Consider the following 27,334-nt stretch of genomic DNA (forward strand, 5'->3'; position numbering starts at 1 on the left):
GTTCATGCACTATGCACATTGTCTCATTGCCATCTACATATATGCCACCACTGAAGTCAATACCTAAACAGTTATTTAGTTATGCTCCGGACACAAAATATGAAGGACAATTTTGACCTTTGAGCTCCATTTGTGGCCTTTATCTTTGACCTACCAACTTGGCATATACGCTATGCATATCCTCTCATCACCTATATGCCGAGTTTAAAGTCAATATCTTGAATATTTATTAAGTTATGCTTCGGACACCAACTGTGAGGGTAAAATTTGATATTTGAGCTCCATTTGTGACCCTGACCTTTGACTTTTAGACCTGGTTCATGAGCTCTGCATATCTTCTCATCACCACCTACCTACATGCATGTTTAGAGTCAATACCTTGAATGGTTATTGAATGATGCTTCTGACAAGAATTATGAGGGGCAGACAACAGACAGATGGGCAGACACACATGCCATCAAATAATATGTCTGTTTTTTTCAAAACAGGCATATGAAAATTACCAGAAATTGAATAAGAAGTGAAACGGTTTACATGGTGTTTAAACAATTCTTTCCACATTTAAATATACAGAAAAGTAGTCCATGTTTTTTCTCAATCAAGAAGTGCACTTTTAAACATTGCTGTCCAAAGCCAGCTCATGACTTTGCCTATGAAATTCTCTTGAATTCGAAGCTAAATGTGCAATTTAAAAAAATTGCCTCTTGGTTTAAGAGATTTTGTATATACAGGCCAATCATAACAGCTGAATATTGAAAATTCTGAGCACACTTTGTTTTGGCAAGTCCATAATAGTTTATATTATTTGTTTAATGAGAATCATGAATATTTATGTATTAAATAAGTATGAATAATTATCATTAAAATGTTAAAGAAAAGTTACACTCACTTGTGCTTAGTGATCCGTTGAAGCAGGATACCACTGCATACCCAAGGAAAGAATCTTTCTGACATGCTCGGAATTTATCGTACGAACATTCCAATATTGACTTTTCTGTCCCATTACACGAGACATTTGGTCGCACATATTTCCCGTAGAATGTGCCAAATGAGCCCATAGCAAGGGCCATACCATCTTGGAAACCTAACTGAGTACACACTATCCTAGCCTCCTTGTCTTTAAAACCTTCACCACAAAGTACTGACCAATTCTCCTCCATGATCTGTACAACACCATGAGAGTGGTCTCCTCTGGACAAACGCACTGTGCAAATAGAAAACAAAAATAGCAGCAACACCATGAGAGTGATCTCCTCTGGACAAACGCACTGTGCAAATAGAAAACAAAAATAGCAGTAACACCATAAGAGTGATCTCCTCTGGAGAAACGCACTGTGCAAATAGAAAACAAAAATAGCAGCAACACTGTGGGAGTGATCTCCTCTGGACAAACGCACTGTGCAAATAGAAAACAAAAATAGCAGCAGCACCATGAGAGTGATCTCCTCTGGACAAACGCACTGTGCAAATAGAAAACAAAAATAGCAGTAACACCATGAGAGTGATCTCCTCTGGACAAACGCACTGTGCAAATAGAAAACAAAAATAGCAGCAACACTGTGGGAGTGATCTCCTCTGGACAAACGCACTGTGCAAATAGAAAACAAAAATAGCAGCAACACCATGAGAGTGGTCTCCTCTGGACAAACGCACTGTGCAAATAGAAAACAAAAATAGCAGCAACACCATGAGAGTGATCTCCTCTGGACAAACGCACTGTGCAAATAGAAAACAAAAATAGCAGCAACACCATGAGAGTGATCTCCTCTGGACAAACGCACTGTGCAAATAGAAAACAAAAATAGCAGCAACAGTGTGAGAGAGGTCTCATTGAGATAAACACCCTATATAACATAAAACAAATTAACGATGATATCTGAAGGCCTGTCAACAGTTGCTTACTTCAGACCATTTTCAAAGATTTTCAAATACATGATAAATGATTTTTTTTTCAGGTAATTTACTACTAGAAGTTTATCTTATTCAATTATATTCTGAATTTATTTAATTTTGAAAACAAACATGTTGCTGAGTTTAAAAAAATATTTAAGACACAGGGATTGGTTTTAATACAGTCAACTCGCCAACAGAGAATCACTGCCAATAGCGGGTCATTTGAAAATAAAATGTGAGTCTCTCTAATACATATTAGAGTATACAATGTTTAAGTATCCAGTAATATAAACTTATCACTTAGCAATTATTACACAAAAGAAGATGGATCTAATCTAATGAGTTTGAGTTCCATGAATAGATAACTCTTGCAACCAGTTTCCTGACTTGGATTTTAGCACTCTTGAATTCTTCGAAGTAGAATATTTTTGAGCATACCTCACAGTTTCTTAGATAAAACCACACAAATTTGGTACCATTTTGAAGAGAGAAACACACACTTTCATAGGAATAATATGATTATGAAATCAAGATTGACTTTGATGAAAAAAAGTGCCATCAAGCAGAGGCGGCCGTTTACCCTTACAGAAGCAAGCCTCTGTGGCGTACATGCTGTGTATTTGCTGTGTATATGCCGCAAACACAATAGTACGCCAGAGGAGTACATTTTACATACACCGCATGCCGCGTACATGCCGTGTACTATTTCGACGAGTACACAGCATGTACCAGGGTTTTCCCGGACGCAGGTTTTCTGCGTCCCTGACGCGCTTTGACTGCTTTGAACTCGCATTTTGTAGTGCCTCTGCGTCCACTGGACCCGCAAAATCGGTCACGAAACTCCTTTGCACTGAAGCCTCCTTTGCGCAGATACCCACATAAAATGCGCAGTTTTTTACCACCGGGACCATCCCCGAATCGTGGGTGCTCATTATACACAGGTATAGACGATTTTCCAACTTCGAAACAAGTTTTGTTACCGATGTTCGCCATTTTGGTAAAGGGAAACTACTCTCCGCGCTAACTGACACCGCTAAAATCTAAGATTGCCGTTACGTTCCGTAAAAGATCGAATGGTTTATTTTTCTATTAAACAAAATTAATTTCATATAAATTTAAAGTATTTTGATGAAAAAATATTAATAAATCACAAAAATTATTATACTAATTAAGGATCGAGTATTATCTTTAACCGAGATCAAACTGTGAACAACATAACTGACACGAGGTGACACTTAATTGCCGGTAATTACTGGCTAGTTGATGATAACAAAAAGACTGTCACACCTTTTGTTATCAGTCTGGATTGAGAAGCTCATGACATTTTGACAGATACCATTCCGAAATATTGAATCAGCTGCTATCTAAATTAAAAAGATACAAGTTCATTCGGTTTTAGGATAAATTTTTTTAGTAATAATGTGCATTTTCAAGATCAATAATTTGTGGACCCCCAAAAATTATTAGGGACCCTTAAATTAGCAGCCATGGGAGTCCATGGACTCCCAAATAAAAAAACCGAGGGAAAACCCTGATGTACGCAGGAGGTTACTAGTACACTTCAATCATTGTTGTAGTGAATATTTTCTTTACTTAAATACACATAAATATAACTGTTTATATAAAGAGCCTCGATTATAAAATGTTATATGTTTTACCTCATGTTTTCATGTATGCCATGAATTGAGAGAATAAAAGAGTTTGAGTTTGAGTTTGAGACCAAGAAGTACGCAGCACAGACTCTGAAAATTTAAGGAGTACACTGCATGTACGCAGGAGGGACTTGTACAAGAAAATAGTACACTGCATGTACACCGCAGATACTTTGAAATTTGTGCAGTACACTTCATATACGCGGGAAAGACTTGTACAATTTCTTTTGGCATTTATACTTAGTTTTTTTTTATAAGTTAAAGTCTGAAGTAAACTTCATATACGCGGGAGGGACTTCATGCAGAAAGGATTTGTACATTTTTTTTTTTTTTGGAGGCAAGAACTTGATTTCCGAGTAACTTTTATCTTAATAGCATAGAATAGTTCAGATTACCGGTATTCTGAACAATAAAAATTTGCCAAACTATTTGCAATGTTCATTTGTGAAGCTTACATCTTAGTGATTTCTGAGCTGCACCTTGCATGCAGTGTAAAAATATATTCTTTTTCATTTTGAATTAATCCTGGAGCTTTCTAACTTGGATAATTGAAAAGCCTTATTTGAACTTCGTTGCATTACATTTTGTAATACATGAAATAATTACCAAGATAATGCCTCAACAGCGCCCGAATGAGAAGAATAATAACTCTCACTGTTATTTGAATACTCTTAAGCAAAACACCACTCTATCATGTTTTATAAAGGCTTTAATGCTCATTATGTTAACTCATTAAAGCCTCACCAAATTAAAAAGTTGTTTATCTGATTTGCCGCTCGTATGTTTTCAGAACGTTTTTGGCTAATTGCGCTTGCCCCATTGGAAAAAATCAATCCAAAATTTTTTGGTGCGCTACTTTTTACAGACGTAAAAGTGTATAAATGCTTATATAATTCCAGTCCTAGATTGTTCTCAGATGGATTTTAATCAAAATAAATACATACTACGCACACATCGTCTATAATAAATCATAACACTTATATTTAGTTGCATTGAAGTTGTTTCCCCTTGATGCAGTTACGCCATTTTCTTCAAATGTTTACCAAATTACATTCTACAAAAATTGATTTATTTCATTGAAAAGTGGATGGAGAAAAGCATACTAATTTATTTGATAACATCAATCTACATTATTTTGGTAAGGGTAAATACTTATTGATGCATGTCACTTATCTTTTTTCTGTTTTTTTTTCTGTTTTTTTTCTGTCCAAATGATCAGCATTTGCATACGAAAGTTGGTGGGGTAAGGAATTTACATTATCACAGCAGTTTCGCCACAAGAGTACACAGCATGTATGCAGCAGGAGTACACAGCATGTACGCCGCAGGACTCGGGCCAGGAGTACACAGCATGTACGCCGCAGGAGTACACAGCATGTACACCGCAGGAGTACACAGCATGTACGCCGCAGGGGTAGTACACCGCAGGCTCATTTGCATGTGAAAAGTGTATGTGCCGCGTACATGCTGCGTACTATTTCTCGCATACTAAATTCCTCCAGCGTACATCCTGTGTACTATGTAGTCCACAGCATGTACGCAGCAAGTAGTACGCGGCAGAGCTCATTTGCATGTCAAAAGTGTACTACAAACGTACTATCGGTGTATGTGCGGTGTATATCCTGCGTACTATTGATTTCAGTACACATCATGTACACATCATATACGCTGTATGTACACAGCAAGAGTACGCAGCAGGCCTTTTTCTTCTGTAAGGGTAGCCAATAAAGGGTCACCCATATCAGGGATAATCAAAAGATTGTTTATTCTGCTTAAAAATACAAATCAACGGTTGATTTGATGTAATAATGGTTTTAACTGGCAAATTTAGATAAATGAATAAGATTCTGTGCATCAATACTTTTTTTTTGTTTTAGATATAGTTGGTGCTAATTATGCTTAGAAATACAACTGTGAAAACTAGCGCTATATTCCTTTTACCTAGTATCTCCTGTTTGAAATGTAAACATACTGATTCTCATTATATTCTGCCTTGAAATGTTTCTTTCCAATACCACAGTCATGTTTTGTCAGAAAAAAGACTATTTTAAATGGATAGAAAAAATGATAAACTAGGTGACCCTCTATTGGCAAAAGTGACCCCCTATTGGTGAATCGGACAGGTTTAAATATTTCATCATAACTTCAGACATAAAAGATAGATTCAAATAAATCAAACATTTAAATGAATGTGAGCAATAGTTTTAAGTGTTAGTAAGTTTAGATATCATGAAAGTCTAAACATTCTTCACCACATGCTAGAAGTGTTGATAGTGACCCGCTACAGAATCACTGAAGGCACATTTCAGTGATATTATTTAAAGTTGATTTCATAGAGAGAAATCATAATGAAGGTTTATTTTGGTTTAAGGCATTTTCATTCTTTACGAAACTGAAAATCTCAATTTTAGTTCAAATATTTTCAAACAAAAGAAGTGATCAGTACTTGATACATGTTTGGAATTACAAAACTACACTCTAGTCTAAGTACTATCTCACACCAAAACCAGTTGTTGCAAATACTTCCCCACATTTTAAAGTTCAAATTTCATGAGTAATCTTTCAAACATTGAAAAGTGCAGACACAACAATGATATAAACAAATGCATTAATCAAATATGTATTTCTGGAAGGGCAAGTTTGATTATCATAACAACTGTCAGTATTAATATTCAAATAATGTCCATATCACATCCATTTAAGGTGACACTGCATGTTGCCCAGTATCTTGATTAGGCTAGAAAGCAATTTATATATTTATTGATATGAATGGTAACTTAACTGTATTTTTGAAGTAAAAGTAAATTAATTGGAACAGGTATGTAACAATATTCCACAAAGAATACAGAAATCAAGATGGTTTGAAAGGCTTGTCTTTAAACATCAGCAAATTTATCAAAAACAGGCAAACTACCTTATACATTTCAGTTGATATGATCACATGGAATAAGCAGTCTAGAAAATTTCATGAAATCTCAATTGTAGAAATATTTGCAAAAAAATAATTAAAATGAAGACATTCCTAAAGGTCTTATTATAAAGATTTGTGCAAAGCTCATTTTTTCAAAATTAAATAATACGCTTTATGCATTTAAATGGGTATGAACTTAACTGTGACTGCTTGCGAATTCATGAATCATAACGGATTTTTTGGATAATTTTCAAGAGGTCCCAATTTTGTTTAATCAATCCAAATTCACCAGAACTAACATTCAGTCCTTTAAGCTTGCTGCAAAGATAATTTTTTCTCTCTTTCAGACCAGATTTTAATTAAAGATATCTTTTTTAAGATCATCAGACTGCACAGTCAGTCTCTGGGAAAGTTTGTTTGTTTTGGGTTTAACACTGTCTTTCAATAGTATTTCAGTCAAGTAATGTTGGGCAGTTAACCTAATCAGTGTTCCTGGATTCTGTACCAGTACAAACCTGTTCTCCTCAAGTAACTGCCAACTTCCCCACATGAAACAGAGGTGGAGGACAAATGATTTCAGACACAAAGTCTTCTATCAAATCGTCACGGAGAACATACGTCTCGCTTGGGGATCGAACTGACTACACAGCAATCTGTAGATCTGCGCTCTCCCTACTGAGCTAAGCGGGCGGGAAAGAGTTGCCTTTAATATTGTTGCACTTCAAATAATCAAGCTAAAATGCTATGTAATATGCAGAACACTTTCTTAAGACTTCAGAGATAATATGAAAATTTAATTTGCAGCTGGGATTTCTCATTTGTATTCTATGACATCTGAGATCATAAAATATTTATCAAACAGTGTTAATACGTCATATAAGAAGTTAGAAATATATCACACTACTTGAATTTAAAATTTTACATAATTTTAGATTTTCTTGTGAAAGCTGTCAACAGATTTTCATAAAACATCATTCATATAGTGCAACAACGTCATTATACAGTCTGAGATGTTTGTTGTTATGCAAGAGTGTATTTCTGATAAACAAATATGCATAGACTTTTACACCATCCTTAGCTCTAGGAAGAAAATCTTTAAATATATTTTTTTAGCTTCAATAGTGTATTGTTAAGAAATGGCAACTTGAACCTGGTTATATTTATGAACCTAGACCATTGAGTTGCATCCCTGTCTGATATTCTCAAGTTATTGTGTAAGTGCAAATATTACCAACAAAATTTTTTGTGGCTGTAATGCTTATTAAAGCACTTTTTTAAAACTTATGTTGGATGTTATGTTACTTTTAGTATTTCCAGATTTCAACTTTTTGCAGACTGATTAACTGACATAACTTTGAAAGATTCATCATATAACTCAAAAATGAAACTGACATAAAACATTAATGCATAAAAAATACAGCAATGTACAATGCAAATTACCACACAATTCAATTTAATCTGTAAGAAAACTGTCACAGATCTTACCATTTTTGTAGCAGACGACAGATGCATCATTCGAGTGATTGGCACATTTTGTTCCATTATAAGTCATCCATCCCTTGTTTCTACACTGTGTAATGTTTTTTTCAGAACCATAGCAACCAAGACCGTTCATCATCACTGGACCTTTACCCTTTCCATAATATGAACCTGTTGAAAAAGATATTGTCGTCTGCATGACAAGGACTTTCTTGCTTTACAGGACAGTAAAGTCATTAAATTAATCAGGGGACTGATTTTTGCAATGTTTTAACCCTTATCCTGCTAAATTTCTATAATGAATTTGTCTGTCTTTCAACTTAGACAGCAAAAAAGAAAAAGATACTGACTGAATGGCGAACAGTGCAGATCATGATCAGACTGCACGGACGTGCATGCTGATCATGATCTACACTGGTCGCAAAGGTAGAATTAATCGTGTCCAGCATGATATGGGTTATTAGATTTCAGCTAGGGTTCAAGGTCTCCCCCAGTTATGGCGACTGATAATGTCTAGTTACTGGAATATCCATCCATCCACTCATAGAAGTTACAGACCTGACATGAAAAATTATGTAAACAAAATACTTCTAAGTGTGACCTTGACCTTTAACATACAGAACAGGTCTTAGACAAGACATATCACCTTGTTATTGTAAATGTTTGTGCTAAGTTATTTGAATATCTATTCATGTATAAAAAAAGTTGTAGAGTGGGTAAGAAATCTGACCTTCAATCTTTGACCTCTAAGGTGACCTTGACCTTTGAGGTAGGGTGATAAGTCTTGAATGCAACACATCATTTTGTTGTAATGAATGTGTGTTATTTGAATATCCATGCAGGCATAAAATGTAATAAAGCAGAGAAGAAAAATTACTTTAAATTTTTGACCTCTTAGAGAGACCTCGACTCTATAGTTTATTGTCCTTAAACATATTACCTAAGTGTGACCTTGAACTTTAAGGTAGGGGTCCTGGTCTTGAATGAGACATTTCTCATCTTGTTTAAGTAAATGTTTGTTCTTAGATATTTGAATATCTGTGCATACAAAGAAAAGTTATAGAGTGGACAAAAAAATTAACTTTAACATTTGACCTCTAAGTGTGACTTTGACCTTTAAGGTACGGGTCTGTGTTTTGCACATGGCATGGTTTTTAATGCTGAATGCTTTTGCCAAGTCTTTTTAATTAAAAATTACTGACCAAACATGATTTTGTGCGCAGGAGTGGAGTACACAAGAAAGTAAGATAGACAGATGGATTGAAATAGGAAATGATGGATGGACAGTGTAAACACTTTATGCCTCGTAGCTCCTAGACACCAGTTGCATAAAATGTCTTCCTCTTTTGATTAAAAATTTACTCTAACAGTAGAGAAAATGGCATTTTAAAAAATATTTCAAGCCACAGGTCAATATTGAAGTCTGTGCCATACCTGTAACTGGATCACCATCAGCATAACCAAGCTGCTTACAAACCACGCGAGCATCACTTGTTGACCAAGCTGTATCACATATTGTACCAGTATGCTGGTCATGTGTCAACTCTACACGACCATAATATTCTCCACCCCCTTTCAGTGCTACACTGATACCTGTAGCAAGGAATGAATACTAAGTCAAAGGTAAATTACATATGCAGAAACTTAGCAGATATCAGAAGTGATAAAATCAACACTATTGCAACTTTTTGTGCAGATTTCTAGATCTTTGAGTAGGTGCATTGCAAAGGGACAAAATGCCGTCTGAAAGACACCATTTCTTTTCTAGACAAAAAACAAAAACAAAAACACACACAAAAAGATGGAATTATTTTAAAATTATTCAAGCCAGTATTGAAGTTCTTGTGCACAGCATTAAAAAATCTTCTATTAATGATAAAGTATATTTGTAAAAGTCATAACAACTGGACAGAACATGCAGTACTGTTTCGACATTGTATAAAAATTACATTCTAGTGACTCAGCTGACTTTCTGAAATGAAATATTGATGAATAAGGTTCTATGACTCGTTTTAAGAGAAGGCAATGAATCATTTCATTCATTATCATAAATTATCAAGAAAACACATAAACTCAATTACCTCTTTGATAACAGAGAGCATATGCTGGTTTACATGATCTAACCGGCTGACCCCATGGCCCCTTGGCACACTGCTCTAAAGATTTTTCTGTTCCAGTACAGTTCATATCAACAATCCAACTTGGCATGAAAGTCTCATTCACTGTGCCATATGCTACACCGCCTTTAAATCCTAATTGTCTGCAAACTATCTGTAAAGGTACAAAAGCAGATACCTTAAACAGTCAAAAAGGGTAATAATACATGTATCTTGTCAAGCTTACATTTCACATAGTAGATAAACATGTAAACTCCCTGCATATGTCTGTCAGAGGTAACTGGAGTATTATTATCAATCTCTAGTTGTGGATGATCATCACCTCTAGCTAAATGACCCTGAAAACAAAATGGGGTCACCTACTGACCACAGGATGTCTTAATATAAAGTTTGTCTGCTAATAGTCCAAGCTTCTCCAGTTACTGATACTACTTCATCATAGGAAACAGTTTTCAGCCTCAAGGTCACATTGACCTTGACGTTTGACACTCAAATAATTGGGTACATCTCAGGGCTTCAGATTAATATCCTATAAAGTTTTGTGGCTGTAGACCAAAGTAATATGAGCCGCGCCATGAGAAAACCAACAGTGGGTTTGCGACCAGCATGGATCCAGACCAGCCTGCGCATCCGCGCAGTCTGGTCAGGATCCATGCTGTTCGCTAACAGTTTCTCTAATTGCAATAGGATCTGAAAGCGAACAGCATGGATCCTGACCAGACTGCGCGGATGCGCAGGCTGGTCTGGATCCATACTGGTTGCAAACCCACTATGTTGGTTTTCTCATGGCGCAGCTCATATGTATTTCCAGTTATTGTCAGAGCGAAAACAATATTCAGTCTCAAGGTCAATGTGACCTTAATCATTCACTTACTGTCACTGACTGTCTACAAGCAATATGAAGTATAAAGGTAGTGGGCTAAAGCATTCTCAAGTAACTGATCAGGTAACTTTTCAATCTCAAAGCCAATGTAACCTGACACAATCAAAGGGCAGGTGATATAATTAAACCTTTTTATATTAATGAAAGCAAGTCTTACTCCAGCTGCTTTATCATTCCAGTTGTCTCCCAAAGAACAAACTTGTCCCCAGATCCCTTTATGTCGTACATTCACTTCACCCCAGTAATTTTTCATTTTTGAATCATTTCCAAGCCGCACAGCAAATGCTGAAATTAAAATTGAAAATACATGTAAAGCTTTCAACTTTATATAAAATGAAGATTGGAACATCCCATTGTTTTTTGTAAAGGTAATTTTAGGAAAGTAGGTATCGATTATTTTTATACATATGTTAATTTATAGCAAAATGCATTTTCAGTGACCAGTTTATATTTGTATTGTTTGACTTAATTAAAGTCTGATTAAAAATTAACTTTCCGACAATGGTCATTTACCATTTAATAAAATGTTTAAAATAAAGAGTCAAGGGGTGTCCTAGTCTTAAGTAAAATACATGATCATTCTCTTTATATTACAGCAGTTACTAATCCTATAAAACATTTATATAATATGCCTAAATCTGCACTTCCTGCTCAACCTGCTTTTTAATATATATTCGATTTGAATATAAAAGTAAAGTGTTTGTTTGTTATAGTGTCGCCTCTACTAGAAGGGTCAGCCATGCTTGGCTTATAAGACACTGAACAGCATGACTCCCCGATTCTAATTTTGTAACTCAAGGCACTTGGCACGAAGACAATCAGTAGCCATTCTTGCATGCCCTGGCACGAAGACAATCAGTAGCCATTCTTTCATGCCAGACAGGACTTTCTTGTGATTCTGCTGGTGCTGGAAAAACTAGTGGTGGAAGATGACTCACATGTGGTAATTTATGAATTAATGCGTAAATTCATACGCTACAGTATTATTAAATAGTGCTGAAAAGTAAGGCATTAGTTTTACTTTATTTCCTTCTATTAATTTAGAAATATGGCATGCAAGAAAAAGAATCTATCACTTAAAAGGTGCTGATGGAAATATCTAAATATCTGGCTCTAAGGGTAACTGTTTTGCAGTAACTCGGCACAGCCTTGTTACTGCCTACACACTTATCCTTGAACCAGATATTTCCATCCATACCTTCAACCAGTGAAAGATTCATATATTATTTATCAAGCAAGCGACTCATGAACTGCTCTTCTGTAACAAGACCCCCATCTGACAGGGCTGGAACCTATGACAACCCAATTGTTGGGCAAGCACCTTATACACTTTGTCAAATTAGACAAGGTCCATTGTTTATGAAGTACAAAAAGTATTTTACTGTGACTGAATTACACTTACACAGAATGCTAATTTTTGATACTCATAAATGTACAATGTATATCATGCATTTTGAGAAAAACTTATTTTGGACCTTTACAGTGAATCCAAAATATCCAAGTTATACTTCTTAACCCTAAGCCTGCTGGCAGCAAGTGCTTACGCCTTTGCGATCAGTGCAGACTGATCTTGTGATCAGTGCAGACTGATCAATTGGTCTGCACTGTTCCTAATTCAGTCAGTAAATTTTCAGTGAACACCCCTCCAAATAATAAATGGTACTGCCCAAATTGAATGATGGACCAGTCCATTTTAGAAATTTAGAAGGGTAAGGGTTAACTTGCTTCATCTTAAAGAGATAGCATTCACGCTTACTTACACATATCTACTTGGCTGATTGAGGTGTTATAACATATAGCCGAGGCTCTGTGTTCTGATGCACATTTTGTTCTTAGCTCTTGACTTTGACATTTCAGCAAACTTTTTTCTGGTCCTTCACAGTTGAAATTTGTAAAAGCTTTATTGGGGCTCGAGTCCGACTGGTCTACTCCGAGAGTGGAACAACAGAGGGCAAGGCCATCAACCATGCCCATCTCCCGACATAATACTTTAGCGTCTACATTGTCCCAGTCCTGGTCACACACCTCGACCCAACCTTCATTCAAACGGATTTCAACAGTACCTACATTTGTCATTCCTCTGGATTTCAATCGAACTGAAACAGAATCAAATATATAGTTTTATAAGACATTCACCTTCGAAATATGGATTACGTAATCCACTGACTGCTTGAGGTCGCACCGTGATGAGCAAAAACAAGTTCAAACTTGGAATTATCAGGAAAATTGCAAGTGAGGCCAGGATCCAAATCTATCAATGCTCAAGCAAGTAATGTAAAATTCAATGCATCATTTCAATATAATGACCAAGTAAGAAGTATCCTATTCTTGATACAAAGATCCCTTAGAACTTCAGTAGCTATAATTCAGAATGTATTATATTTTGATTAGTGCCCTCATTGGGTCTAAAAGCAGCTGATAAATCACATTATTACATTTATAAACTCTGTTAAGTTTCAATGGAACCTAAAATGTCAATATTTTTACATACTGATTTTCAAATTTCATATCGAGTAAGTGATGTTATTTGTGACGTCAGTTTGACGTCAGTTTCATGTATCTTATCGCATTTAAAAGTTCTTTAATGACGATATTTTCAATTTCCCTCAGGCTTAAGATAAAGGTAAAGTTTCTTGTTTAACATGGGTCGACGAAAGTCCCCACCTGGAACAACTTATTTCCAGCCGAGCCCACAAAAGGTGTCATAATTACCTCCCCAGCATCCAGTCTAGGCCGATACTGCTGGAGACAGTACCAATTTAAGTAAATCAGCCAGCACTGAACACTAGTCAGGATATCAGCCGCGACTGGGAATCAAACCCAGACCGCTGGCGTTGTAGTCCAACCTGCTAACCACTGTGCCACTGACATCTTGTATAATAGTTTTAAGTATAAATGTGTCAGCAATAAATAAGTATAAATGTGTATGCAATTAAAAGTTTTAGTTTCCCTTACAGAAGAAAAAGGCCTGCTGCGTACTCTTGCTGTGTACATACAGCGTATATGATGCGTACGTGATGTGTACTGAAATCAAGGGCTTTAAATAGTACGCAGGATATACACCGCACATACACCGATAGTACGTTTGTAGTACACTTTTGACATGCAAATGAGCTCTGCCGTGTACTACTTGCTGCGTACATGCTGTGGACTACATAGTACACAGGATGTACGCTGGAGGAATTTAGTATGCGGGAAATAGTACACAGCATGTACGCGGCACATACACTTTTCACATGCAAATGAGCCTGCGGTGTACTACCCCTGCGGCATACATGCTGTGTACTCCTGCGGCGTACATGCTGTGTATTCCTGGCCCGAGTCCTGCGGCGTACATGCTGTGTACTCCTGCTGCATACATGCTGTGTACTCTTGTGGCGAAACTGCTGTGATAATGTAAATTCCTTACCCCCCAACTTTCGTATGCAAATGCTGATCATTTGGACAGAAAAAAACAGAAAAAAGATAAGTGACATGCATCAATAAGTATTTACCCTTACCAAAATAATGTAGATTGATGTTATCAAATAAATTAGTATGCTTTTCTTCATCCACTTTTCAATGAAATACATCAATTTTTGTAGCATGTAATTTGGTAAACATTTGAAGAAAATGGCGTAACTGCATCAAGGGGAAACAACTTTAATGCAACTAAATATAAGTGTTATGATTTATTATAGACGATGTGTGCGTAGTATGTATTTATTTTGATTAAAGTCCATCTGAGAACAATCTAGGACTGGAATTATATAAGCATTTATACACTTTTACGTCTGTAAAAAGTAGCGCACCAAAAAATTTTGGATTGATTTTTTCCAATGGGGCGAGCACAATTAGCCAAAAACGTTCTGAAAATATACGAGCGGCAAATCCGATGAACAACTTTTTAATTTGGTGAGGCCTTAATGAGTTAACATAATGAGCATTAAAGCCTTTATAAAACATGATAGAATGGTGTTTTGCTTAAGAGTATTCAAATAACAGTGAGAGCTATTAATTCTTCTCATTCGGGCCCTGTTGAGGCATTATCTTGGTAATTATTTCATGTATTACAAAATGTAATGCAACGAAGTTCAAATAAGGCTTTTCAATTATCCAAGTTAGAAAGCTCCAGGATTAATTCAAAATGAAAAAGAATATATTTTTACACTGCATGCAAGGTGCAGCTCAGAAATCACTAAGATGTAAGCTTCACAAATGAACATTGCAAATAGTTTGGCAAATTTTCATTGTTCAGAATACCGGTAATCTGAACTATTCTATGCTATTAAGATAAAAGTTACTCGGAAATCAAGTTCTTGCTTCTAAAAAAATGTACAAATCCTTCCTGCATGAAGTGTACTTCAGACTTTTACCTAAAAAAATTCAAAGTATAAACACCAAAAGAAAATTAACAAGTCCCTCCCGCGTATATGAAGTTTACTTCAGACTTTAACTTATAAAAAAAAACTAAGTATAAATGCCAAAAGAAATTGTACAAGTCTTTCCCGCGTATATGAAGTGTACTGCACAAATTTCAAAGTATCTGCGGTGTACATGCAGTGTACTATTTTCTTGTACAAGTCCCTCCTGCGTACATGCAGTGTACTCCTTAAATTTTCAGAGTCTGTGCTGCGTACTTTAAGTGTACTAGTGACCTCCTGCGTACATGCTGTGTACTCCTTGAAATAGTACGCGGCATGTACGCGGCATGCGGTGTATGTAAAATGTACTCCTCTGGCGTACTACTGTGTTCGCGGCATATACACAGCAAATACGCAGCATGTACGCCACAGAGGCTTGCTTCTGTAAGGGTTATTTAAAGAGATGCATCGAGAAATATGTACTTGTTTTTTCGCTGAATAATATTGCACTCCTAAAGTCCTGCAGTATTTTCGCTGCAGAACTCATGTATATTTCTCGATACAAATCTAATGACCTATAAATATCAAGCTAAAGTAACGAAAACACAGGAAATAAAAAGAATTTTGCATATCCTCTTCTTTATGGTACATTCACTCAATCACACTTCTGGCTACCACCACTTAACTAAAACTATTTTTATTTTCTGATGGTCGTGCCCATTAAGTAGTGGCTTAACCCCATTTGCTTACCTAACAAATGTCGATCCACGACATCTGCTCACTGACCCGTGAGAAACTGCTGACCTAACGTGAAGCTCATGTGTAGCACATGGTTATTTTTGAATAACAAGATCAGCATTTTTGATATTTATGAATTTATTTAGAAATATTAGAATTTTTGTGATATGTAACTGTATATATGTCACAGGGTGAGAAAAATGTGTAGCCAGACCGTTCCGATATTCTACCGACTAAGCTAGCAGGGCCGCCTACACATTTTCTCCCTATTTTAATATTCAAGTCCTATAGTATACCGTGACATACTCCCCTGCTATACGAAATTCGTCGGGACAGAGAACAAGGTGAACATGATCTCAGAGTATATTCAGTCATGGTCCCCCGTTGGGTGACAAATGTCACAGAGTGAGAAAAATGTGCAGCCAGACCAGGACTCGAACCAGGGGCCTCGGAATACCGTTCCGATGCTCTACCAACTGAGCTAGCCGGGCTGCCTACACATTTTCTCCCCATTTTAATATTCAAGTCAAGTTTTTAAGGCTGATTTTGGGGCCGAATATGGGCCCCATCCCAATTGCAAAAATTTGCTCATTTTCCCAATTCTTAGGTTTAAATTTTCCAAAATTTTACTGACCGTTGAGTGTCTGCGAGTTTCTCACTGAAGAAAAACCATAAAATTTAGTAGACACTTTCAAAAGACAAAAAAATATAAAACAAAAGACTTGTAATATGACATCAAACAATAACAATGCTGAAATAAAGGTCGTATGATGGTAAAACTAATTTTTTGTATTTCCCAATTTTCAGGTTTTACGCTCCATTTTTCCCAACTGAATGGGCCCCGGGCCCCAGTTTCTAAATGGTAAAAAAATCCCTGGTATACCGTGACATCTAATACCTTTGAAACTGATTTATTTTTAGCCAGAAAGTTGCATGATGTGTACTTAGTGGAGAGAAAAGATAACGGGAGGATTGACAGCAGCATTAGTCTCTACACAAGTGAAGATATATTAGAAGGATGAGTGAATACATGTGATTCAGTGAATGGTCTCAAACTAAAATATCTAAATCATATACCGACAAATATGGCAAATGCATGATTGAATGTCGCGAATTCTAATGCTACAATCAGTTCTGAACGAATCTGCTATTCCTTTTGACATTTAATAAACAGAAAGTGAAAATATAATCCAGATATGTATTTTGTATGTGATTTAAAGAGTTACTATAACCTGTTTATAATTTATAACTATCTAGGAAGTTTACCAGACGCCAAATACAGGGGAAATAACGTGTTACATTATATACAGTACGCCATTTGTAATATTAGCAATTTTTCTAAAGGGACGCAACTTTGTTTAAAAATGATCAGCTATAATAAATATACCGTGGTCCCCTTGATTGTTTTGTTTTAATTTCATTTCCACTAGAAAAGACTTTACATCCATTTCAAGTGTTGATATGTTCTTAACTGAACCTTAGTGACCTCAAAGGTCTTCAAAGCACGCAGCCCCCCTCACCACAGCTTATTTTTCGAAACCTCAATTGATGTGTATAATTCTTTCATGTCGGGGAGCCATCCAGCTGGCTTATTGTCTCTCAGTGGTTGTACTCTGATGGCCGTCCATGCCAGAAGTAATGCACGACTGAGAGGCTCATGGGGTCTTCCCCAACCGCAAAACCCAAGAAAGTCGCGATACGACTGTAACTGTGTTGGTGTGACGTTAACCCCCCTTATCTCCAAGAAAGGTATTTTCTTGAAAAAAATGTTTTCATATTTACCAGTCATAAAGATCTATGATAAGAATTGATGCCACTCGCCGGATAACATGTTAGGCTTAAGTCAAAACTTGAAGTAATTGGGAAATCTTATTTGAGGCTTCATATTATTAAACATCATTGAATGGTTTGCTTGTCACTCGATCTTTGACTAATGACCGGCAAGACGGTAAAGTATGATAATCAAAGGCTGCTGCTTGCTCTAATGTTACATGGTCACATGCTTAATGTCATCATGTGAAATGCGGCCAGCGAAATTTAAGCTTGTTTTCAAATATATGTTATCACACTTTAAACTTGACAGTGTCTAGAAACGCGAGTCGAGGATGTTGTACAAAGATTATTTTTATATTCTAGCCGGCATAAAACTGCTGCTTTTGTTTCTTGTGGGGGGGGGGGGGGGGGGAGAAAACGTATTTTACCAGTGGGATTCTCGAGCTCACGCTACACACCTTGTTATGTGTGATCATTCCGTGAAAAAAAAAAACGTAAACGTATAAATAACAGTTAATTCGAAAGGAAACGAGGCTGACTAACGTGATCAAACAACGCTGACATTCTGGCGCACACAACAAAAATCTTCTTTAATGTTCTTCTTTTTACTATTATTATTATTATTGTTATTATTATCATTTTTATTATTATATTCGCACTACGGCAATATGTAATTGTATAAAATGATGCCTAACAGGTCAATAAACGATGTGACTACACTTAAGTTATATAAAGGTGTCCATATATGATGACTCACAACCGCCCTGTTATATGACAATCAACAATACTTAACAGGTTTTTGATGTGTTAATATCTCACACTCCTTACAGATTTATGAACCAGAAAATAGTTATATGATTAACTATATGTAAATAGGAGACAGCGATTTTTCATTCATGGAGAGGAAGGACATTCTCTGCACTATTTTCCGCCTTTCGGCTTTTGTGAAATGTTCATGAAGTGTTGTTGTTTTTTTCATTCAATGAATCGGCGCAGGTAACAGGATTACAACAGTCATCAAACAAAATGAACAATTTGACAGAGTTACTAGAAACTAGTTTGATATTTGCATGCTTTAAATAGTTTTTTCATTCCAAAACAGTTGTAGATTTGAATACTGCTACTGACCTGAACTGTTATAGCAAGCAACGCCGGCGTCCTCATAATGTCGACAGTTGTTGTTACCCCACCCATTATGCTGACAATCACCGAGGTTTGATTCGGTGCCCGTGCATTGCACGTTGTCGAGGAAGATATCACCCTGCCCCTCGCCAAAAGCTGCTCCAGAAAAGGCCTGTAAGTGTATATGTAAAATATACATGTGCAAACTGACTGAAGCTGTTAAAATAGTACGGACCTCCGTGTGTAATAGGCTTTCAATCAGGTTTCTTACGAATAGGCGTATTATGGTCTCTGAATGTTGGTATTAGTACCGGATTGACAATATGCGTATTTATTATATACCTATATAAATTCTGTAAAAAATTCGGCTTGTTTTTCACAAGTAAATATGAACAGGCAGAAAAAAATCCGTATTGTACCTTTTGTATTGTATGTTACCGGACTACTTTCATTAATATGCATGACCTGACACAGTTCTATAAATAGCACACATAAAAACTTCACTAAGTTCCAATTTAACATCGATAAACATTGAAGATTTCCTTAAATAACAAAACAACAAACAAAAAGGTGGAGCTATATAATAAAAGGGTCATTATTACAGTAGCTAGATCTAGGATTTTGTATTCGGCTCCCGTGGATTTTGCAAGGTTGGGTCACACTCGGCGCTTGCGCGCCTCGTGAGATCCGATCTGGCAAAAATCCACTCAAGCCGAATACAGCATCCCAGATCGCGCTACTATTATGATAACCCTATTATATAGGTGAATATACGAGCTAGATGTGTGTCCTTAGGATACCGATTCACACACTTCCTGTATAAACTATACATGATTTCATGACTCTATAGGTGAAATATTTTTAAGACAAATGCAGCACAAACTTTCAAGCACTTCATGTGTATTTTTCACTAAGTCAAGGACCATAACTCTGGTCTAGCCGAGTGAAATCCCAAACAAAACATCAGGTGCACAATTTCAATTTATATGCTATAGAACAATCCTTTAATGTTTTGTGACTCTAAATCAAATACATTTTGAGTTACAAGCAAAGCAAACTTGTGTGTCATTTATGCATATTTTTGACTTAATCAAGGGTCATATATAGCTCTGGGCTGACAGATAGAAATCCCGAACAAAACTCAGATGCACAACTTCATATGCTGAATAATTCCTTTTATATTTCAAGACCCTAGGTCAAATACGTTTAAAGATACATGCGACACAAACGTTTGTGTCCTTTTACGCATATTTTGACTTAGTCAATGGCCACACCTCTAACTAAATGACTAAATGACACCTCCGACTAAATGAAATCTCTAACAAAACCCAAGATGTACAACTTCACATGCTAAATAATATTCATGTAATGTTTCATAATCCTAGGTCAAATGCTTTTTGCGACACGAACTTCTAGACCCTTTTTATGCATATTTTGCCTAAGTCAAGGACCATAGATCTGGGGCCGTATTCATAAAGCATCTTAAGTATAAGTATAAGAAATTGATTATTTACTTAAGTATTACTTAAGTAAGAAATTTATTTTACTTAAGTATATTTGTTATTCATAAAACAACTTAATAAGTAATTCTTGGCTTTTATTGTGGACGAAAACATTAAAGAAAATAACATTAATTTCAGACAGATACAGCATGCACAATTATGTTTAAAGTGCTTTTATCTGAAAAACAACACTTTAATCGTACTCACGACGCTATTTAGTTTTCTGACTTAAGTCATTTCTTACGTATTTTAAGTTTAAGCCGTTTTATGAATAGGACTTAAGTTTTTTACTTAGACTTAAGCTGAAATCACCACAAACTTAAGTACAATCTTCAACTTAAGTAAAAACTTATACTTAAGATGCTTTATGAATACGGCCCCTGGTCTGGCTGTCGACAAATCAACATTGCTTGTGATTTTAGGCCAAAATGTAAAGACACGTTTGCTTGAAGTGACACTTTGATATATACTTTTTAGTTTAACTGCTGTTTTAGTCATGTCTGCAAAATGTGATACACACATTTTCTTCTGACATTCATTTATTGTACAAACGTTAAAGGTCACTACGTGTGTTTGCATTCTTAATTATCTTACAGACAAATATCAAGATGCTCAATTAATAGGTGTTATCTAACCCAAGAAACCCTGAATTGAATATTTGCATATGCTATATCATAAATGTAAACATGAAAGTTTAGTTTAAGTTTAAGAATATTTTATTGCAAATGTTACACAAGATACAATTATACATATAGTATACATACAGACATAACAACCGTTGACAAGCAATATGATATTGACCTATTATTAAGTATAGGAATACTTATCGAGTCAACCTCCGGAAAGATAATATTTACAATACTTATGGATGGCTGATATACTTATGTGTAACACATGCTTAGTTATTCATGGAACATGAGAATGTTCATGGAAAGGAAAAAGCAAAAAGGAAAAAAAAAAACACAAAAAAAAAAACAAACAAAAAAAAAAGCGAACACAACAAAATGCACAAAAATGGAAGGTAAAGATGGAATTAAAGTACTAGTATATTGCTTTATCGGTATTTAGAATATTTTAGCAAAATTAGGTAACCATAAAGGTGACGGTATAAAATACTGCATAAGAAACTATATTCATTAGAATAAAAGGGAAGGGAGAAGAAATGTAGAGGAAAAGCTCAGCTGCCCCAAACCACTCCTAGCTTTATATACTTAGCAGTTTTGTTGTCTGGAGAGAGAGACTTATCAGAACAGTGTTGGGTTCAGATCGCAAGTCAAGTAAACTTATGGCTCCCAAGGATAAATTGTTAAACATCTGTGAAGATTTGTCTGTTGTCAGTATCAGACAGAGAAGTATCACCATAATGTAAGGTGTTAACAGTGATAGACTGGGTGAAATTACCAATAGAAGTTAACATAACATGCCGAGGAAGGTAATACAGTCTACATTCAAACAAAAAATGTGAGCTGGTCTCGGGTTGCCCGCAATGACAAAGCGGAGCGTTAATAATATTTCGTAAGAACAGATGATAACTATGTCCACTACATTTCATACGAAGTCTAGCATGAAGAATTTGTGCTCTTCTACTTCCACAGTAATAATAAGAGGGAGTTTGACGTTGGTCGGCCTTAAGACGCCTCTTTAACTCACTGACTAAGCGACGGTGCATTTTTGATGTCATCCGAAAGATCGTTCCATTTGTGCACAGTCAAAGGAAGAAAGGAATTGAAGTATTGCGATGTGCGAGATGCCACCGAGCGGAGATCATCGGAATTATGAAGGCTGTAGTTGGAAACTGAATTAACGACTGGAGGGACGAGACTGATCAGGTACGAAGGAGCGGTGCCTCTGCACATTTTGAAAAACATAATAATTCTATGATCGCGCCTTCTATCTTCAAGCGTTTTCCAATTCTCCTCTTGTCTTAAGTCATGCATGAAAGTTTCAGCCTGAGTTTTTGTTTTTGAATTAGAAACCTGTCAAGGTATTTAGTTGTCCGTCACGAATAATCGTATGGATCTACCAGCAGTAGAATTCTGCTCCAGTATTATAACTGTTACATTCCTTCACTGGTGGTAGGTGCAGATGGGAATATCCGGCTCGAGGGTAACTGTTTAAGCGGTAACAAGGCTAACTGGTAAGGTTCTGCCGAGTTACCGCTTAAACAGTTACCCGAGAACCGAGTATTTCCATCTGCACCTACCACCAGTGACTGAATCTTTTTCTTGCATGCCATAGTCAACAAATGATAGTAAAAATAAATTCAAACAAATGATTGTCCTACAGCACTTTTTTCTTATAGTAGCGTAAACAGGAAGTACGTCATGACGTTACAAAGACGAAAACAATGTAATAGTTCCGGTTCTGTTTTATCATCTGCAGTGAAACGTTATGTTTATTCTGTAAAATGACGTGTTTTTTTTTTTTAATCGAGAAATATTGTAAAGATCAAAGAGAAACTATCAATGTATCTGATTTTATTCTATTTTACGTAAACATAATTATTACTAAACAAATCTACTATACAGATGTAGTACATTATACGTCATTTACAGCACGAGAGTCATCTTACACCCGAGGTTTAAGACGGAGTTTTCCAGTTGGTATGCAAAAAAAAAACTAGAATCTATTCTAAGGGTTACTGCAAGCTTCCCACCCACATCCCTGCCTCGCTTCCACAACTACCATATTCTGTCCTCAGACGATATGGAGATTCATTTTCCCACTATTGTGTACTGACTGGGGCACACTGGTGTTGAAAATTCAGAGGTTGCATCAATAGATATAAATTGTGAAGTTCACTTGATGCAGTATGATGACAACTGTATTTTTTCTCTCAGTAACAAAATTTATGACCGATAGAGGAAACCAAATCAATGAATCTTGCTCATTTGAAGGTTAACCCGAAGTAGCTTTGTACTTTGCATTTAAAGGTATGTGATTTATATAGTTATTAACTATCCATTAAACAATTTAGATAAGTTCCACATTATACTAGACATATGCATGGTACGGAAAGCGAAACAAAATTGATATTATATCTATATATGTATACAGTATACTGAGTATATACAAGAGTTGTCGGAACAAGAGCTGTCGGAGGACGCTCGACAATTCAACAGACTTGTCAACAGAATAAATATAAGTCCAAAAAAGGGCATAATTTTGTAAAATTGAAAAAAATATATTTATGGATCCTGTACAATGCATGTCAGATAATCACAGTGGACAAAAGTGCGAAGTTTTAATCAATTCCCATCATCGGGTACTGAGGTACCAGCTTACATACAAACACTTAACCAAAATTGTTAAGTCGGAAAAGGGACATACATCTGTAAAAATGATCTGCATGTCAGATCATCACAGTGAACAAGTGTGTGAAGTTTCAATCCATTCCCATTAGCGGGTTCTGAGATACCAGCTTACACACAAAAATTTAACCAAAAATTGCCAGGTAGTAAAAAGGGGCATAATTTTGCAAAATGCAAAGCAAAGTTATCGAACCTGTGCAATGTAAGTAGTTCTTCACAGAGGTTTCCATCTATTCCCATAAGTGGTTACTGAAATACCATCTTACATACAAAAACTTAACCAAATCGGGACGCCGACGCCGACGAATAGGCGAGTCCAATAGCTCCAATAGCCGAGCTAAAGTGCCTTAAGGAACTCAGACGAGAGTAAAATGACTTATTTTAAAAAATAATTTAAAAAAACAAATAAAACAAAAAAAAACCCCAAAAAAACCAGCAAACTTTAAGGAGTTTACCTTGATGAAGACAACAAAACAAATTCCGCATATTGACATTATATATTTCTATCACTCAAACAGTTGTAGAAACATGGAGGAAACTCCTATAGCTTAACATAACAAAAGGCCTAAATAGTCTCACAAATTATCCTGGTAAAGATTTAAGTTCAAAGCTTGCTTGAGTGACAGTGATATTGGGGTTATAACAAAAACAAGTAAACATTGTCCCAAGGTTGATCCTGGACAACCGGGCAGTTACTACAACCTCTGCAATAAAATCACCTTATGGAACGCCATTACAGTACTACATCCTATTAGAGTGAATATAGTTTAGTGAACTGGGATATCTAGAAAACGAACAATTCGTGCAACCCTGATCAGTTTACATGTTTACATGGTCTTTGGTCAGAATTTCTATGTAATGTATATTGTTACTTTTTTTCAAAAAGTGCGCATTTTCGCATGATCGCATGGTAAGATGCCACACTGGTGTTACAAACAATCATGGAAGTCACTATGCAAGTATAGTTCACAGTTCCCCATGATCAAGTTAAAGAGGTTTGTCTTAAATAATTCATGAGTGATAAAAAGTATTCAATTCATTACCAAAATAAATAATAAAAGGTAACAGGATTAGAACAACATCAAATTTCCATCGGACAAAATGGCGCAGACGACAGCATTGGCCTACCATAACACAGATTGTAGCATGACTGTCAATGGCTGTTGAAAAAAGATATATGGCTGGGGGCATAATGTGTATGTATTGTCGAAAACAAAACAATTAGTACAGGCTTTCGTAACGTCTTAACTGCTGGTCTTACGTATGAATGGTCGCTCACGGAATTGAATCGTCTTAACTGGTGGACGGATAGCTCAGTGGTTTGCACACTGGCCTTCCAATCCTGAGGTAGGGGGTTCGGTCGCCGGCATCTACTCGGGAATTTTCAGAAACGCTTTTCAGTGTTTCCCACCCAACTAGAGGTGTACTGGTCAGGAACCCAGGCAATCCTTGCGTGTATCAGTGCTATACACTGGGCACGTTAAAGAACCAGGCTGTCTATTCGCAACGAGCTAGGCTAAGTTAGCCGGACAAGCCTGTATCTGATTTCTGATCTCTCTGTCGTGGGGGCTTTGTCTCACTCTGTCCCTCTGGTCAGATCGCTCTGTGTCTGTACTAGTAGAGGATGAATTATGCGCCCTGTGTGGCTGCATTTGAACTATGTAAAGCGCCTTTGAACGTGAAATTGATCATGAAAAGGGCGCTATATAAATCTGGTATAATAATAATAAATAATTTTTAACCGATTTAGATTAATTATCATAATGTGTTATCGAAATAAGCTTCATTTAAGGATAAAGAAGAGAACACTACGACAACTTACAGTTCCCCACTGAAAGTGAAGTTGCCGGCACACAACTTGAGCCTCCCTGTCTGACCAAAGATCATCACACACCGTCCCCCAGTGCGTTCCATTCCTAGAGACTTCAACCCGACCAGTAGTCCGGCCGTCGACACCACCTCTTAAACGTGCGATACTTGCTGAAAAGAAGGCAAAAGTAATTAACAAAAACCACTTAGACAATAAAACTTTAGACAGGTGTAAAATATCGGTCATAGCCCTGACTGTCGGTAGCGATATTTCAAGGGACCGCTTTTGGTCAATGATTACCCGTAAGATCAAAACTGAATCTAAAATATCTATAGCTTTCTTTAATTTACGAATCACTTACACATACATTATTGCAATTATTAAACATGGATTTTAGAAGTTTTCTTTCTTCTTTACAACAGAATACAAAACTACAATATGGATGAATATCTGGCAGATTTTTAACCCTTAACATGCTGGACACGACTGGTTCTGCCTTTGCGACCAGTGTAGATCATGATCAGCCTGCACATCCGTGCAGTCTGATCATGATCTGCACTATTCACTATTCAGCCAGTATCTTTTGGATAAGCACCTCTTTTGACAGTTAAAGGTACTGTCCGAATTGAAAGATGGACAAGTTCAGCATGGTAAGGGTTAATGTAAACTTCTTACGAATACGTATGAAACTGACATGGAATTAAAATAGCGTAACCGTTGCATAGTAGCCACTTGCCATTGCCATGTTTGCTAATGTAAGACCCTCAACTGACTGTCAAAACTTAAGTAAAGCAACAGTACCTCATTAATTTTGATATCATTTTGGCATATAAATTTTAAACTCTAAACAGCAATGTGTAAAAAATGCTAGGCGTTTGCTCTTAGGATATGTCATATTGCTTAGTCTTGCGTTATATAATGATGTATTGCTGTGCAAGGAGCATGCTGTAAATTTAACAAATAAATTGGTATGCATTTTTTTTTCTTTTAACGCAAGTTTTGAGTGACATATGATTTTCGCTTTAACATTGCGTTCTTTAAGTTAATACCGACATCATGGCGCTTTTAATAAATATCATAAGAAAAAAATTGCAAAAAGTATCAAAACTACTTTTAGTATGATAAATGTGTTCAAATTACAATAAACCGAATTCTTGAACTTACTTGGCATTTATTTTGTGTCATCACGTGACTTTAATTCGCAAAAATGCCCAGCAGACTTTGTGACTAATTTTTAAATAACACAGGCAGAGGCAGATTTGGGATCACATAGTCAACCTGATGCAAGTAATAACACTCGAGGTTTTAACCGAGTGTTACTTTTTTGAAAGTTGACAATATCCTATGCCACACAAACAGGCCTGCGAAATTTGTTTTATCATACCCAAATTCACACCCCGATAAATTACCGAATGACAACGTTAGCATTATTAAGAATACCACGTTCTTTTTTTTTCTCTTCGAAAGGGGGTATAATGCTGGAATAGAAAGAACTCATTTGATTTAGATGGACTCAGTGGAACGCTTGTCGCGGTACAGGGGTTTGGAATTGAAAATTACCCGGGGTATTATTATAAAAAGTGTGCTCAGTGACAGTTGCCGGAACAAATCACTGGAGCACTCGACTTAACACGGCCGCCTCATGGCATGAGGAAGAATTGACCTCATGACCGATATTGCAGAAAATCGATATCAGGGGAGACAACAGCTATTTGGTATTGGTAACATATATTGTTAACAGGTGACCGGTATTGCGATGTCGACATCTACTGCCTCCGGGTATTGTCACCTGGATGTTTA

The 27,334-nt window shown here is 36.3% G+C and overlaps 1 protein-coding gene across 2 annotated transcripts in view; it reads right to left on the reverse strand.

Annotated features, from left to right (window-relative positions):
• Positions 1–27,334, reverse strand: part of LOC123565271 (deleted in malignant brain tumors 1 protein-like) — a 108,726-nt gene that overhangs the window by 69,388 nt on the left and 12,004 nt on the right. For both annotated transcript variants that reach the window (XM_053550153.1, XM_053550154.1), the window contains exons 2-9: positions 25,547–25,704; positions 18,918–19,083; positions 12,696–13,031; positions 11,093–11,220; positions 10,017–10,206; positions 9,370–9,528; positions 7,942–8,106; positions 890–1,204 (exon numbers count right to left, since the gene is read on the reverse strand). In XM_053550153.1, the coding sequence (XP_053406128.1) occupies positions 890–1,204; positions 7,942–8,106; positions 9,370–9,528; positions 10,017–10,206; positions 11,093–11,220; positions 12,696–13,031; positions 18,918–19,083; positions 25,547–25,704 (1,617 nt within the window). The remainder of the gene's footprint in view (positions 1–889; positions 1,205–7,941; positions 8,107–9,369; positions 9,529–10,016; positions 10,207–11,092; positions 11,221–12,695; positions 13,032–18,917; positions 19,084–25,546; positions 25,705–27,334) is intronic.

Source organism: Mercenaria mercenaria, chromosome 8, assembly GCF_021730395.1.
Source record: "Mercenaria mercenaria strain notata chromosome 8, MADL_Memer_1, whole genome shotgun sequence".
Classification (NCBI taxonomy): Eukaryota; Metazoa; Mollusca; class Bivalvia; order Venerida; family Veneridae; genus Mercenaria; species Mercenaria mercenaria.